We start from the raw sequence: 16,901 nt of genomic DNA, 5'->3' as shown, positions 1-16,901 counted from the left end.
TTAAGTTTCTTTACTTACTGTATTATTCCTCCGTGTGCACACAAGTGGGGAAGGGACAGAGAGAGAGGGGGAGAGAGAAGGAGAGAGAGAATCCCAAGTGGGCTCCATGCTGACAGCACAGACTTGGGGCTTGATCTGAACCATGAGATCATGACCTGAGCTGAAATTGAGAGTTGGCTGTTTAACTGACTGAGCCACCTAGATGCCCTGAAAGGGTGTTTTAAGGGCACATTGTAATTCCTGTTATTTCATTACAGGTATGCTAGGGAATTATGAAGTGATCAGTTTGAGTTCATTACTAATTCTGTTTATCCTGGAAGGTTTGTCCTCATTTTGTTCCATTTATGTCTCTTGTTTGTTCCATTTATGTCTCTGTGTTGAGAGTTTATAGTTAACTCACTTGAATTTTTCTCTAACTTTTATTTCTAGGCTTCATAGAGCCCAGTGTGCAATTAAACAGACTCAGGTAACTGTTCAGAAAATTGGAAAGGAAATTGAAGAAAAGCTAAGACTCACATCTACAAGCAATGAGTTGGTAGGTTTTTATATATATTTATTGTTTAGACTCCTTGATTGCTAAATGTGATCATCATATTCTTCTTGTGTTAATTAATTTTTTCCCAAAAAGCTTTATTTAGGTATTTTTTCTTTTAATGTTTCACTGAGACTTATGTTGGCATTTAAATATTGGAAAACACTTTCCCATCTCTTGATGGAACATGCAAAAAAAAAAAAGGACCTGCCTTTTCTGCTAGATGAAACTTTAGATGACATACAATTACTTAGAAAATAATTAAAAGCTATTTTATTAATGTCTTACTAATGTGAACTCTAGACACAGACTATAGTGAATGGGAAATAGCTGCCAAAAGAAAAAACAAAAACCTTTAGGGACTAATCTCTGCTTAAAAGATGAACTTAAAATTATTTGGAGTAAACTTAATAGGCTGGTTTATGGACAGTGTTCTCTTTGGGGAAAGATTCTTTTGATGAGGCATTTCCAAAGAAATAGAAATTCCAACCCAAATGGACAGATTCAAGATATTAGTGTAATTTGGGGTTGCTCTAGACTCTTTTCTAAATTAATTATTTTTAAAAATACTAATTTTGGAATAAAGATTCTGTCTTTGAGCAGAATAGTGGGCATAACTAATAAATTGAACTTTTCTTGAAATGAAACTCCATGGCTATGGACAGCTTTTGATGATATCTGTGCTCAAATTAAGTCCTAACTAAAAAACTTTGAGTTGTTTTTTTGTTTTGTTTTGGTTTTGTTTTGTTTTGTTTTTACTAACTCATTTTCACAGAAAGGCAGTATCTTCCAGTTGTCATTTATAGCATATCAACTTAGGAAAAGGCCTTTTTATCTCCAAACAAAAGTTCCATATCATCTTGAAGATTTGCCCAAGATAATAGTTTAATAGATGAACTATAGAAAAGCAATGCAATTAACCACTTACACAGACTCCTCTCTCATGAACTTTGAAGTTAATGGATGATAATGTATTTAAACTATACGAAATTGCTGATTTTGACCTATAAATGGCAGTTTCATATAATTCAACCTAATATATAAAATGACTAGCTGTACCTGGCACATAGCAGGTACACAAAATATGGCAGCTGCAATAACTATAGTAGTAATATTTATTCATATGACTTTTCTTGCCTATGGAAAATCTTCCATTTTGGAGAAGCTGTTAAACCACGTCTTGTTTTAACTTAAGCTCAGTCAAGGAAGAAATTCCAGACCACAAACATATTGGAAAAGGAGAAAAAAAACAGATAATTTTAATCCTTTCTGTAGTGTACAGAAATGCCACATTTTTAGAACCTTTGTCTGAGTAGAAATTGCTAGGGTTTTTTTCTTTCTTTCTTATTTTCGTCTCCCCAAGGCAAGACTGGGAAATTACTTATTCCATTAAATGACAGCATATGTTTTGTCTCAGTATGAAAAAATGTATGTTTAATCCTATTTTTCTAAAATATAAGTGGTGACACATAGAGCAAGGCGATAGAATGTGTGAGTGTAAAGAGGTCAGGTTCAGAGGTTCACTTTGTGTTTTTACGCTGCCTGGTCAACATAGAAGAGAATCATTGATTTTTGAACTAAAAGTGGACCTAGAAATCATCTACTTCCTGTATAACCCCACTAAAGCCAACCTTCCTCAGCACACTCAACCCCCTTCCCCATTTTATTTTTCTCCTAGTATTTACTGCCCTTTAACATGCTATATACTTTGCATATGTACTTTGTCTGTCTCTCCAGACTCTATGAGGCTAGGGATTTTTGTCTGTTTTTCTTCACTGCTGTATTCACCATTGTCTAGAAAAGTGTTTGACACATAGTAAGTGCTCAATAAATATTGAATTTAGGAATGAATCTAGCATGTTAAATAACAAAATTCAGCCAAGAAAATTTGAATTTCTATGTGGCTTTTTCAAATGACACGGGAATCAATTGGGCAATACCTTATCTAGCAAGTTAAATTGTACAAAGTGGAAGGTTTCTATAGAAGGAGGGTAGGGGCGAGAAAGTTATTAGCAAAAGAAGAGGATTGTTCCAGGCAAGGCCTGCCTCCTTGGGGGAGAAGCAAAGTGTCTTATCATGCAGATTGCCTCATCTTTTTTGTGGGGATACAGAGGGCCTAAGGGTCAGACTCATTGGCAAAGACTGAAAAATTCCTAGCTGGCCATTTCTAGAGGAGGTTGAAATGCAGTTAGATTTCATAGTAAGTACCAGTTTGGGAACTCGATCTAAGTGACACCATTCTGGGCCTGAAAATTTTCTTTCTTTCTTTTTTGTGAGCAAGCATACTCTCCTCATACTACAGGATGGAGAATGAGGCCTGAAGACAGGAAGCAACTTTCCCATAATCATTTCACAAGCAGAGGCAAATTTTGGTTTACTTGTCTTCTTTCAGGCAGTAATGCCATGTACTTGTTAATTTTCTACTTTGAGACTCACCTGTAGCAAATTAGAAACTTTACTGTTACCTTTTTTCCTCATTCCCTTTCTAAATCCCCAAGGTCATTATACTCCAACCCAGACAGTTTCAATTTTTAAGAATTGACTTTAATTTTAGCCTAAGTATAGTCAGTCAGAAGGCGTATTTGATGCTGAAAGAAATCAGATTACTTTGGGGGTCCCTGGGTGGTTCATTCGGTTAAGCATCCGACCTTGGCTCAGGTCATGACCTCACAGTTCGTGGGTTTGAGCCCCTCATCGGGCTCTGTGCTGACAACTCAAGAGCCTGGAGCCTGCTTCAGATTCTGTGTCTCCCTCTTTCTCTCTGCCCCTCCCCCACTAGTGCTCTGTCTCTCTCTTTCAAAAATAAAGAAATGTTAAAAAACAGTAAAAAAAAAAAGAAATCAGAGTACTTACTTTGTAAGATCAAATGTAACTTTCTCTGTTATAAGAACTTGAGTTCATACTTGATGGCTTTTAAAAGATTTAGCATCTTCTCAAACTACATCAATGGCCAACGTATCTTTTTGACATTTATTTGTTTCTTATGAAATTTCTGCTGTTGTCATCTTGAACTTTGCTCATATGTTTTGGATTTTGTCAAATGCCTCTCCCGTATCCATTGATAATTGTATTTTTGTTTTTCTGTTTTCTCATATCATGGTGGTGAAATACATTGATGTTTGAATGTTAATCCAACTTTGCATTCCTGGGGAAAGCCCCTCTTGTTCATGAGGAAATATTTTTTATATGTATTGCCAGATTCAATTTGCTAAAATATTTAAAGGATTTTTGCGTCTCCATTCATTAGGGATATTGGTCTGGTCTGTACTTTGTTTTCTTAGAATCTCTTTGGTTTTGTTGTCAGGGTGATGTTGGCTACAACCCAGTGAGTTGGGAGGTGCTTTTTCTTCTGTTTTCTGGAAGAATAGGTGTAGAATTGGAATTATTTTTTAAGTGTATGGTAGAATTTACCAGTGAAGCTATCTGGACATGGAATTTTCTTTGTGTGCTTTGAACTAGGAATTCAGTTCTTTCATATTTGTGGGTTACTGAAGTTATCTCCTTCTTGGGTGAGCTTCAGTTTAGTAGCTTACATTTTTCAAGGATTTGTCTATTTCATCTAAGAGGTTATTGTCTTTAATTTTAGCTGTTCTTGAGGGTGTATAGTGTTTTCTTAGTTTGTAACGCATTTCTATGGCAGACATTTTTCATATCTTTATTGGTCACTTGTGTATTCTTTAGGAAGTGTAAGTTTAAGTATTTTTGCCCATAAAAAAAATAAACTATTTATATTTGCAGAAAATTTGCAAAGATAGTTCAGAATGTTTCCATATAACTTTCATCCATTTTCCCCTAATATTAACCTCTTCTATAACCATGTTACATTTAACATTGTACAATATCAAACTAAGAAGCTAACATTGATATGTTACCATTAACTGTGGGCTTTATTCAGGTTTCACCAGTGTTTCCACTAATGTCTTTTTAAAAAATAACTAGACTTTATTTTATAACAGTAGTAGATTTATAGAATTATGACAAAGACAGTACAAAGTGTATACCCTGCAGCCAGTTTCTCCTGTTATTAACATTTTACCTTAATGATACATTTATTATAATTAATGAACCTATACTGATAAATCAGCATTAACTAAAATCCATGCTTTCTTCAAATTTCCTTAATTTTTACCTAATGTTCTTTTCTGTTCCAGAATCCCATGAAGAAAACCATATTACATTTAGTAGTCCTGCTTCCTTAGACTCTTCTTGGTTGTGAAAATTTCTCAGACTTTCATTGTTTTTAATGACTTTGACAGTTTTGAGGAAAACTAGACAGGTATTTTATAGAATATCCTGTGATTGGGATTTGTCTGTTGTTTTGCCATGAATAGCCTGGATTCACTGTTCCAGTATCCAGCCCAGGATACCACATTGTCTTCGTAGGCTTCTCTGATCTATGACAGTTTCTCATTCCTTCCTGCATTTAAATTGCCATTACTAATCCCTGTTGATATTTACCTTAACCACTACTTGCTTAAGGTGGTGTTCCCTAGGTTTATCCACTGTACTCTCCTTTGGAGTATTGTTTCCATACTCTTAATTTTTTTTTTTTTTAAACTTTTTTTTTTTTTTTTTTTAACGTTTATTTATTTTTGAGACAGAGAGAGACCGAGCATGAACGGGGGAGGGTCAGAGAGAGGGAGACACAGAATCTGAAACAGGCTCCAGGCTCTGAGCTGTCAGCACAGAGCCCGACACGGGGCTCAAACTCACAGACCGTGAGATCGTGACCTGAGCCGAAGTCGGCCGCTTAACCGACTGAGCCACCCAGGCGCCCCTCCATACTCTTAATTTTTTGAAAGCAAGATACTACGTCCAGCCTACACTCCAGTAGAGGGGACTTAGACTCCACCTTCTGAGGGAAGACTGCCTACATATGTTATTTAGAATTCTTTGTGGGGAAGATTTGTCCTGCCCCATTTATTTATTTATTCATCAGTATGGACTTTTATATATTTATCTTATACTTTAGGTTATAATCAAATACTGTGTTATTTATTTTCTTGCTCACCTTGTGACATTGAGAGCTCTTTCAGGTTGGCTCCTATATCCTTTGACATGACTCTCTTTTTTATTTGTGTGCTTTTTAAAGCACTTTTAAAATTTCTGGCACTATATGATCCAGGCTCATCTTGTCTTTCCCCTGTTTCAACCCTGAATGAGCCATTTTTGCAAGGAGTCCTGTTCCTTCCGTTAGATAATGGTATTTAGAAACAAGATCTGGGTACTGGGTATGCTTGTGGCTACTGGGTTGTAACTGCTTCTAGGTCCTCGCAGTGGACAGAGCTGGTATACACAAGTATCTATATGTGTATTAAGCTAAACATGACTTCATATTGATACATTCAACTCTTAACAGCACAGAGTTCATTCTTCTACCTCAGTTTATTTGTAGTATCTTTATTTCTGTTAGTGAGAAACTTAGCTCCCATTATCTGTAATTTATTTCCTTATTTTTTCACTCCTAGTATACATGTAAAGTAGTTTCATGTTTTTTCCCCTTATTTTTTAATGGGATTTCTGTCTTCTTGTGTTGAGGTTTGAGAGAGGAGAGGGGAACAGAGAAGGAGGGAGAGGGAGGGGGAGAGAGTGTGTGTATACGTACACTTTTGCATGTGTGTTTGTATTTTTCTTTTTTTTTTTGGATACAAGTCCTTTTTTTGATACGCATGTTGGGAGTATTTTCTTACATTCTGTGGCTTGCCTTTTCATGTTCTTAATGATGCTTTCTAAAGAGCAAAAATTTATAAGTTTAGTGAAATACAGTGTGTTTTTTAATGTTATTTTATCGGTAGGGCTTTTTGTTTTCTCTATAGGGAATCTTGGAGTAACCTAAAATCATATAAATTTCTTTAGTGGTTTTTTTTTTTTTTTTTTTCCTAGAAGTTTTGTAGTTTTGGGCTTGACATTTAGACCTATGATCCATTTCAAACTAGTTTTTTTGTATGAGTTAATAAGTGAGGTAATTTTTTTCTATATGAATATACAGCTGATTTACCATCATTTGTTGAAGAATCTTTTCTTTACTAATTTAATTGTTTTGAAATGTCTTTCTAAAGTCAATTGACTAAATATGTGTTCATCTGTTTCTGGATTTTCTGTTTGCTCCACTGATCTATATGTCTACCTTTCACCAATATCAAATTCTACTATTATAGATCCCTTGTTTTAAAACCATTTATGGTAAGTCCTCCAACTTTGTTCTTGTTATCAAAATTCCTGTGGGTTTTCTAGGTTCTTTGTATTTCCAAGTGATTCAAGGATCAATTTGTCCATTTCTACAAAAAAAAAAAAAGTCCTGTTGCAATTTTGATAAAGATTTGTAGATCAATTTGTGGAGAATTGCCATCTTAGCAACAACAGGTTCTCCACTCCATGAACCGGGCATATATTTCTTTCATTTAGATTTTTCTTTAATTCTTTCAATATCTTGAGAGATTTTGGACATCTTTTGTTAGAGCTATTCCTACGTAGTTTATGGGAGTTTTGGGGGTGCATTCTTGCAAATGGAATTGTTTTTGAATTTTTGTTTCTCATCTGTTTGTTGCTAGTATAAAACAATATAGTTCCTTTTAATTTATTAACCTAGTATCTTGTAGCCTTGTTATATTAATTTTTTAGTTCTCGTAGTTATTTTGTGTATTTATTGGGATTTTCTATGTAAACACTCATACCTGCAAACTTGGACTGCTTTGTGTGCTTTTTATTATTTCTTTTTTGTGACTTATTTCAATAGCTAGAATGTACAGTACAATATTGAATAAAGGTGATGCAAAGGGAAATCCTTGTCCCCGATCGTAGGGGGAAATGAGTCATCCTTTCTTAATTAAACATAATGGTAGTAATGCCCTTTATTGGTGTTAGGAAGTTCCCTCCTACTCCCAGTTTCTGAGAGTTTTTATCATGAATGGATGTTGAATATTGTCAGATGCTTTTTCTGCATCTATTGAAATGACCGTGTGATTTTTCTCCTTAATTCTGCATACTTTAATTTCAGATGTTTAACATTACATTTCTGGAATAACTCTGAATTGGTTACAGTATATACTCTTTTTTTGTGTCTCGATAGATTTGATCTGGAAATAATTTAAGGGTTTTTTTGCTATATTTATTAGGGATACTGGAGCACAATGTTTTAAATTACTTTATCAGATTGGTATTAGGATTATGGTAGCCTGGTAAAATTAGTTGAGCACTATTTATTTTTCCTATTCCATCTTGGCTAGAAGCAGAAGTCCTTGCTTTTAATATTTTTAATATTTTCTAGTGCTCTGCTGAGATTTTATATCTTTTTATTCATTGTGAGAGTATTTTCCTTTTGTAGTACTTGGCTGAGATTTCATATCTGTTGATTCATTGTAAGGATATTTTACTTTTTCTCACTCAGCATATTTTTAATAGTGGCTTTAAAGTCTTTGTATGATAATTCTAACATCTGGGTCATCTCAGGGTTGCCATATGTGGGTTGTCTTTTCCCTGGAGAGTGAGTCCTATTTTCCTGGCTGTTCATATATGGGGTAATACTACATATTATCCTGGACAATGTGAATATAATTTTGTGGATTCTCTGGATTTTGTTACTTTCTTCTGAAGAATATTGATTTTTTATTTAAAAAAATTTTTTTAAACATTTATTTATTTTTGAGACAGAGACAGACCATGAGTGAGGGAGGGGCAGAGAGAGAGGGAGACACAGAATCTGAAGCAGGCTCCAGGCTCCAAGCTGTCAGTACTGTAGCCCGACATGGGGCTTGAACTCGCGAACTGCAAGATTATGACCTGAGCTGAAGTCAGATGCTTAACTAACTGAGCCACCGAGGCACCCCACAATGTTATTTTAGCAGGTAGTTACTTGGTTAGGTTCAAGCTGTCATGCTTGCAGTGGACATTGGCTTAGATTTCATTTAGTTCAGTACTTTTACCCTTACTCACAGCTAGCTGCTTTCTGTTTTGCCTCATGCATATGTTGTTTATGATTCAGAGGCTCAGATTGAATTTAAACAGAATCTGGGGTGCCCATTCTCTTGCTTCCTTCATTCTGATTGCCTGATCTCTTTCCCCTGGCTCTTCTGGCTAGAAAGATAGTTGTCTTTCATTGGAGTTTGACTGCAGTCACCCTCAGGACAAAGCTACAGAAAAGGGGAAATTCACTCTGTATGTTGTTTGCTTGCACCAGGCCCTGAATCTCTCCAAAATTTACCTGTCAGTGATCAATCTCCAGAATTCTCATGTAACAGCTTTTTGTATTTTATCTGGAGCCTGTAGCTATTATTTAATCAGAGGACCAGTTTCTTAGGTGCTCATTCTCTTAACAGCAGAAGTAGAACTTGTATATGTTTTATTATTATATATCTTTTGCTTTATCTTCCTAGTTGGATCTGGGTTCTAGGTCTGATATGGCCACTGTGTCTATGAAGTTAATAAATTGGATTATTTTCTTTTTTGTTAATGTTTATTTATTTAAAGTTTATTTAATTTTGGGGGAGAGAGAGCTTCTCATGCACGTGCATGAGAAGGGGAGGAGCAGGGAGAGAAGGGTGGACAGAGGATCTGAAGCAGGCTCTGCGCTGAAGACAGCCCAATCTGGGGCTTGAACACATGAACCGTGAAATCATGATCTGAGCTGAAGTCAGCGCTTAACCACCTGAGCCACCCAAGTGCCCCTGGATTAAGTATTTTCTAAGGAAATTTTTTCCCCTTTTTTGGTGGTTGAGTAGCTGTAAGTGCAGTAGAAACAACCTAGAAATGACATTTAAAAGTAAATTTGTTCCCATAGCACAACTGCCATAGTTCTAAAGTTTTTTTTCCAGATTGTTAATTATTTCCAGGTTTTGTGGGAAAACTAATATAGATGAGTGTGCCCTAATCTACCATGCTCAAACTTTTTAGTCTCAAGACTTCTTTATACTCTTAAAAATTATCAAGACCTCAGAGAACTTAGTGTGTATCTGTTGGTGATGCCTAGGTTAATAAAAGACAGATGGATTCTCACATTTATTTCGGCAATCAGGCTGTGAGGATACCACAAATCTTAGAGACTCTGGAAAGCTCCACCATACAGTTATGAGAAAATGAGAATGAAAAAGGGAGATAACAGCTTAGTAGTACTATGAAGATATTTTTGATCTCACAGACTCTGAAATGGTCTCAGAAACTCTCGTGGTTTCCTGGACCATGCTTTGAGAACATTTCGCCTCAGGCTTTTTAGCTCCAATGTGATCTAAAGAAAATTGTTTCCTTTAGTATGTCATTTACAAATTAGTCTGTCATTCTGAAATGAATCTTTGAACATTGCCTGTCATTGTCTTTGTAAATAGGAATGTGTGTGCTTGCAAATAGAGGAATCTACCTGTGATTTTCAGATCAGATACATGTTGTATAAAAACACTAAGATCCAATGAATACTTACCCATTGGAGATGCACATGTGACATTAACTAGGAGTAAACAGATAAATAGAACACAGAAACCCATTAGCAGATACTTATAGAACATTAAGGTCTTTTGAGCACTTGTGTTAGATGAGTTAGAAAAGAAGCAGAACCAGATCCCACTTGGTCAGGTTTGTTTACTCTTCTCGTCAGAAATTAGAGCCATTGGTATTGAATTGGTATTGAATGACTTGATACAGTTCTGTAAATGGGCCAGTTTCTGCACATGGACCATAACGCAAACACACTGTAAACATGCCTTCCTGTATTAGTTTAGTATTTAGATGAACTTGTACCCTTGGTGCTTTGATTCTAGAAAATATTCCCTATTTGAGTGTGTACCCTGGAATAGAGCAGATTAACCCTCTGTGTAGGCATATCTGTGTTCTATGAAAAGTTGCTTCACTTTTTTTCTGTTGTTTCTTTTTTCCTCTGCCCAGGTAGAATTCGGTTTACATATTTTGTGGAAAAATACAAGTTACAAAAATTGAACACTTAACTCCTTTGTAAAAAAAGGACTGTTTCCTAAGAATTTATGTATTTTTTCTCTCAGTGATATAAAAACACCCTAGCCTGTCATGATCATACTATTGAATTATTAAAGAAATCCAAATTGTTTCTTGGTTCCTTTTTCTTTAATGATAAACAACCACACTGTCTTTGGTCTTTGTTTTTACATTTGGTTGACAGGGCAAAATGGCTTTTATCTCCATTAGACCCAAACTCTTAGAAAGCAGACACCATTTCTCATTCATTTAGGAGTACATAGTATGCCCTTCATAAATGTTTGCTTTGTTCAAGAAAAATTGCTTAGGAATGTTTCATATTTCATAGAGTTTTCCGGTCAAATATAATAATGATGATTGGAAATAAGCTGTTCTGCTTGTTTTCTTGGCTTGAATGTCTTTAACAGATGATCATGCCATCTGTTTAGAATCAATGTTTCAGAGATGAGGAAGAAAGCATTTTGGGTGAGAAACGATAGCCATAAAGTACTTTACACGCAACTGCCAGATCATTTTCCATGCCCATTGCTTCAACAAGGCAATACCATTACTCATCTCACTGAGTGCCCTTGCTTCTTCATTATCTTTGAATCAAATAGAGATGCTGACTTTATCTTTTAAAGTTTTCTACCAGCTTGGTAAAGCTATTCGGTTTATTGAATGAATAGTTTTTTTTTTTTTTTTTCTCATTACAATTTTAATTAGTACATATCTTAGGAAGGAGATAAGAATTTACTAGGTACAGCCAAATATTACTATTGGGTTAAGATTTTATGGAAAATCATGAGAAGCATATTATTGACACTGTTGATAAAGAGCAGGAGAGGGGCACCTGGGTGGCTTAGTCGGTTCAGTGTCCCACTTCGGCTCAGGTCATGATCTCTTGGTTTGTGAGTTCAAGCCCTGAGTCAGGCTCTCTGTTGACAGCTCAGAGCCTGGAGCCTGCTTTGGATTTGGTGTCTTCCCTCTCTCTCTGCCCCTCCCCCGCTCACGCTGTCCCTATCTCTCATAAATAAATTTTTAAAAATTTTTTTAATTAAAAAAAAGAGCAGGAGAGAAGGGCACATACATTCATAGCGCAGTAATTGTGTGTGAATACAAATGTGCAAGTACATGTATGTTCATTGTGGGGGCAGGATTTCAGATTTTATCTGGAGGCAAATTCTGGCTTCCAAAGGTATTTGGATTAAAAGGGAGGCTGAGTAAAGTTTAGAGTGTGGTTTCATAGGTTTAAGTAGGAACTATTTTAATAGAAAGATAAGTTCACAAACTTACCTATTTAGCAAACTTAGTTGTATCTCTGGGAGAATGTGCCTGGGATTTGTTTTATTAAATGAACATTCAGTAAAATTGGCTTTTTTGAGGTATAGTTCTATCACTTTTTTAAAAATAAGCTTTATTTTTTAGAGTAGTTTTAGGTTTATAGAAAAATTGTACAGAAATTATTTCCTTCTTCTCCCAGCTTTTTTTGTTCTTAACATCTCATGTACAATTGTTGAATCAATGTGAACACAATATTAATATTAATACAATACAATATTATTAACTTAAGTCTGTAGTTTACCATAGGTTTACTCTATGTTGTACAGTTGTCTGGGTTTGGCAAATGCACAATGTCATGTATCCACCATTACAGTATCATGCAGTGTAATTTCACTACTTAAAAATCCCCTGGGCTCTACCTGTTCATCCTTTTCCCCCTCCCTCAGGAACCCCTGGCAACTACTGATCTTTTTACTGTCTCCATAGTTTTGCCTTTTCCAGGAATGTCATATAGTTGGAATCATACAGTATGTAGCTTTTTCTGATTGGCTGCTTTTACTTAGCAACATGCATTTAAGGTTCCTCCATGACTTTTCATAGCTTGATAGCTTATTTCTTTTTATTGCTGAGTAATACTCCATTGTATGGCTATACCACAGTTTAACTGTTGACCTATTGAAGTTCATCTGGAAGTTTGGGCAATTATGAAGAAAGGTGCTATAGACATTCATGTGTAGATTTTTGCGGGGACGTAAGTTTTCAAGTCATCTGGGTAAATATCCAGAAGCATGATTGCTGGGTCATATAGTAATCCTGTGTTTAGTTTTGTAAGAAACTGCCAGACCATCTTTTAAAGTGGCTATAATGACCATTTTGCATTTCCACCAACAATGAACAGCAGTTCCTGTGGGTCCACATCCTTGCCAGCATTCGTATTGTCAGTGTTTTGGATACTTATTATTCTAGTAAACATATAGTGGTATCTCATTGTTTTAGTCTGCAGTTCCCTGATAACATACGATGTTGAGCATCTTTTCATATACTTATTTGCCATCTTTATATCTTCTTCAGTGAGGTGACAGTTCAGATCTTTTGCCCATTTAAAAAAATTTTTTTTAATGTTTATTTATTTTTGAGAGGGGGAGAGAGAGCGCGCGCGAGTGAGCAGAGGAGGGACAGAGAGAGAGGGAGACACAATCTGAAGCAGGCTCCAGGCTCTGAGCTGTCGGCACAGAGCCTGACGCAGGGCTCAGACTCATGAACCACGAGATCATGACCTGAGCTGAAGTCAGCTTCTTCATTTAATTTATTCTCTTGGGGTTCACTAGCTTCTTTAATCTACAGATGTATTTCCTCTGCCTAATTTGGGAAGATTTCATGATTATTTCTATGAGTACTTTTTCACTTCTGCTCTCTTTCTCCTTTCCTCCCTGTACTTGATAATAGTAGATCTTTTGAAATAGCTCCACAGATCCCTTGAGACTCTGTTCATTTTTTTTTACAGTCTATTTTCTCTCTCTTGTTTAAACTGAGTAGTTTCTGTTGCTCTATTTTTCAGCTTAAAGATGCTTCTCTCTGTTTCCTACATTTTGCTGCTGAGCTCATTTGTGAAGTTTTTTTATTCCACTGATATTTTCAGCTCTAAAATTTCCATTTGATTCCTCTTTATATCTTCAGTTTCTTGACTGAAACTTTCTGTTTCTTTGCCAAGATGTTCCATGTTTTCCTCTGTTTCAGAGATGTCCTTAATTGTTACTGAAGCATTTTTATGATAGCCATTCAAATCTTTGTCAGGTAATTGTAACATGTCTTGTCATCTCAGTACTGGCATCTATTAATTATCCTTTTTCATTTACTTTGGCATTTTTATGGTTCTTGGTATGATGAGTGATTTTTTATTAAATCTTGTACATTTCGAGTATTATGTTATGAGTCTCTGGATCTTACATAAATCTGTTTTATCTGGCTTTTTCTGACACCTGTTTCTCTGGTAGGGAAGGGAGAGATGCTGTCTCATTACTGCCAGGTGGGTATAAAAGTCCAGGTTCCTCAAGCAGCTTCCATTGACATCTAAGTGACAGGACTGCAGGGGAAGGGGGCGTCCTTACTTTTGGCCAGGAAAGGGAGTTCCAGCTCTCCACTAGACCTCCACAACCACTGCCCTAGCTGGGAGGTGTAGGAGTGCCTTGATATTGTTCCCCACGTAGTCTCGCTGATATGCTGGATAGGGTGGCCTCATTAGCACTGTGTGGTAAGGAGATTTCTCACTCTCCAGTAAGCCTCCTCTGATACAATGCAGCAGGGAGGGAGAGGATTATCTCATTATTGCCCTAAGTCCAGGCTCCCCCTGTGGTATCCACTGAGACCATAGGGGGATTGGTTGGTTACTGCCTGAAAGGGGCAGAAGCCCCAGGTCCTTACTTGGCTTTCTCTGAAATCTGGGATATTGGAGCACCTCGGTTAAGCTTGGCAGGGATGGAAATCTACTTTTTGTTTCTATGGATTTGCCCAGTATGGACATTTCATATAAATGGAGTCGGTGGCCTTTTTAAACTGGCTTCTTTCAGTTAGCGTAATGTTTTCAAGGTTCATCCGTGTTGTAGCATTCATCAGTACTTCATTTCTTTTATTGCCAGATAATATTCCGTTGTACAGGATAGACCCACATTTTATGTTTCTGTTCATCAGATGACGGACACTTGGATTGATCCCACTGTTTGGCTATTATAAATAATTCTATGAAAATTCATATTCAGGTTATTGTATGGACGTGTTTTCAATTCTCTTGGGTATATACATAGGAGTAGAATTGCTGGGTCCTGGCATATCTGTGTTTAAGTTTTTGAGAACTCTGTCTCTAAGAAAATAATTTTTGTCTTAATTGTATTGTGATTTCTGAGGAAAAAGGCCTGAGAAATTTTGTAGTGTTTTTTGGGTTCTTAGAAAGAACTGTCCCCAGACTTTAGGTTTATTCTTTATATTCTTTCCATTAAAATGGCAGGTGCTGATAATTAAGCTACTCGAGAGATCTGTAAATTAGGTGAATATTGAAGTGCTTTGAACCATTATTCATTTTGAAACACTGTGAATGTATAATGATTCATAGTTATGAGTTTTATATTCATAAATTTACCTGTGCTTTTCAATTGTTTAGAGAAAACAAAGTGAGTGCTTGCAATTAAAAATTTTGGTGCTTCGAAATGAACTGGAAAGACAGAAGAAAGCTTTGGGACGGGAGGTGGCATTACTGCATAAGCAACAAATTGCATTACAGGACAAAGGTGAGTAAAAATACCATGCAAACAGCCAGCCCCCCATGTTCAGTAGTTGTCTTTTCTTCTTTCCATAGGCTCAGATAGTCATCTTGGTACAAATATGCTGATATAATTTTAAACATTTTTTTGGAAGTATTTTGAAGTTGATACATACAGAAAAGGGTACAAATACACACACACACACACACACACACACACACACACTATATTTCAAAATTTCAAAATGAACACACTTACATAAGCAGCATCTCCACAGAGAAGCAGAGCATTACACGGACCCCAGAATCTTAGGAGCCTCCTCATGTTCCCTTCCATTCAGGACATCTCTATTCAGTCTGACCACTACCTTGACGTATTACACCAAAATGAGTTTTGCCTCATTTTGAGCTTTATGCAAGTAGAATCCTGTAATATGTACATTCTATGTGTTGGCTTCTGTTCAACATTTTGTTTGTAAGTTCCATCCTAACCTGCGTGTAATGTAGTCTTAGTTCATTCTTACTGCCCATAGTATTCCATTGTGTGAATAGAAGTATGTATTTATTCTGGTTTTTGGTAATTTCTAGTTTGGAGCTATTAGATAAAGCTTCCATGAACTTTCTAGTACATGCTTCTTTATGAAGATTTGTTTGTTCCTTTCTGTTGGATATAAACTTAGGTGCAGAATTGCATAGTCACAAGGTATGCATATCTTCAGCTTTAGTAGATTGTGTCCAAAACTTTTCCAAAGCACTTGCGTCCAGTTTACCTCCTCTCTACCCAGCAGTGTATCAGATGTCTTGTCCTATATCCTTGTCAGCACCTGGTACTTTCTGGCTTTTGCATTTTAGCTTTTCTGGACTGTCTCCTTGCAGTCTTAATTTTGATTTCTCTGAAAACTAATGAGGTTGAATACTATTTCATGTTTCTGCTGTCTGGGATAAACTCCTTTGTGAAATACCTGTTGAAGTCTTCTCCTCTCCCCACTGCCTTTTTTTTTTTCTTTTTTAAAGACAGGAATTCTTATATATTATAGATATGGATTCTTTGTTTGAAATGTTCATTAAAACTATATTCTCCCATTCTGTGGCTGCTAGTTCATTCCTCAGTGATATCTTACGTGAACAGAAGTTCCATTTTATCAGTCTTTCCTTTTAGATTTAAGACTTTTTGTGTCCAGTTTAGGAAATATTTTCCTATTTTAACGTCATAAAGGTGTTATTCTGTATTTTGTAAACACTTTACTATTTTACTTTTTACATTTATATATGTAATTTATCAGGATTTGATTTTTTGTATATGATGTCAGATAGGAGTCAAGACTTATTTTTTTCATACAGATAGTCCATTGACCCAGTACCATGTATTAAAAACCTGTCTCCCTTGCACTGAAGGTTCACTTTTGCCGTGAATTGGTGGCCATGTGCTCACATGCCTGTTGCAGGACCCTCTGTTCCATTGATTTGTCTGTTTTTTTGCCATTATCTCACTGTTTTAATGTCTCTCATGTTACAAGTGGTCTTATTATCTGTTAAAGTTCTTCCACTTAGTTGTTCTTTTTCCAGATCACCTTTCTTCATCTTGGCAAGGATGGAAATTTACTTCTTTGTCTTTATGGATGGGCCTGTTCTGGATATTTCATATAAATAGAGTCTGTAGCCATTAACATGACCAAAAAACAGGCTTAATCTTGTTCTTTTGCATTGCCTTATGAATTTCTGCACAGAAAAGGAAATCTAGCTACTATTTTGATTGGGACTACACTTAATATGTTTATCAATACAATTGGTGATCTTTAGACATCTTTAGAATATTGCGTCTTCCAACCCAAGAGAATGGTGTATGCCTTTGTTTATTAGGTCTTTACAAAACATTGAAATTAACTAATTGTTTTGTTTTGTTTTGTTTTTTTAATA

At 36.0% G+C, this 16,901-nt stretch overlaps 1 protein-coding gene across 3 annotated transcripts in view; it reads left to right on the top strand.

The window, feature by feature from the left end:
• UVRAG (UV radiation resistance associated) overlaps positions 1-16,901 on the top strand; it is a 297,399-nt gene that overhangs the window by 132,859 nt on the left and 147,639 nt on the right. For all 3 annotated transcript variants that reach the window (XM_042904090.1, XM_042904091.1, XM_042904092.1), the window contains 2 exons: positions 430-535; positions 14,886-15,012. In XM_042904090.1, the coding sequence (XP_042760024.1) occupies positions 430-535; positions 14,886-15,012 (233 nt within the window). The remainder of the gene's footprint in view (positions 1-429; positions 536-14,885; positions 15,013-16,901) is intronic.

Source organism: Panthera leo, chromosome D1, assembly GCF_018350215.1.
Source record: "Panthera leo isolate Ple1 chromosome D1, P.leo_Ple1_pat1.1, whole genome shotgun sequence".
NCBI classification, from domain to species: domain Eukaryota; kingdom Metazoa; phylum Chordata; class Mammalia; order Carnivora; family Felidae; genus Panthera; species Panthera leo.
The sequence above is the reverse complement of the archived record's forward strand: the minus strand, read 5'-3'. Positions and strand labels throughout refer to the sequence as shown.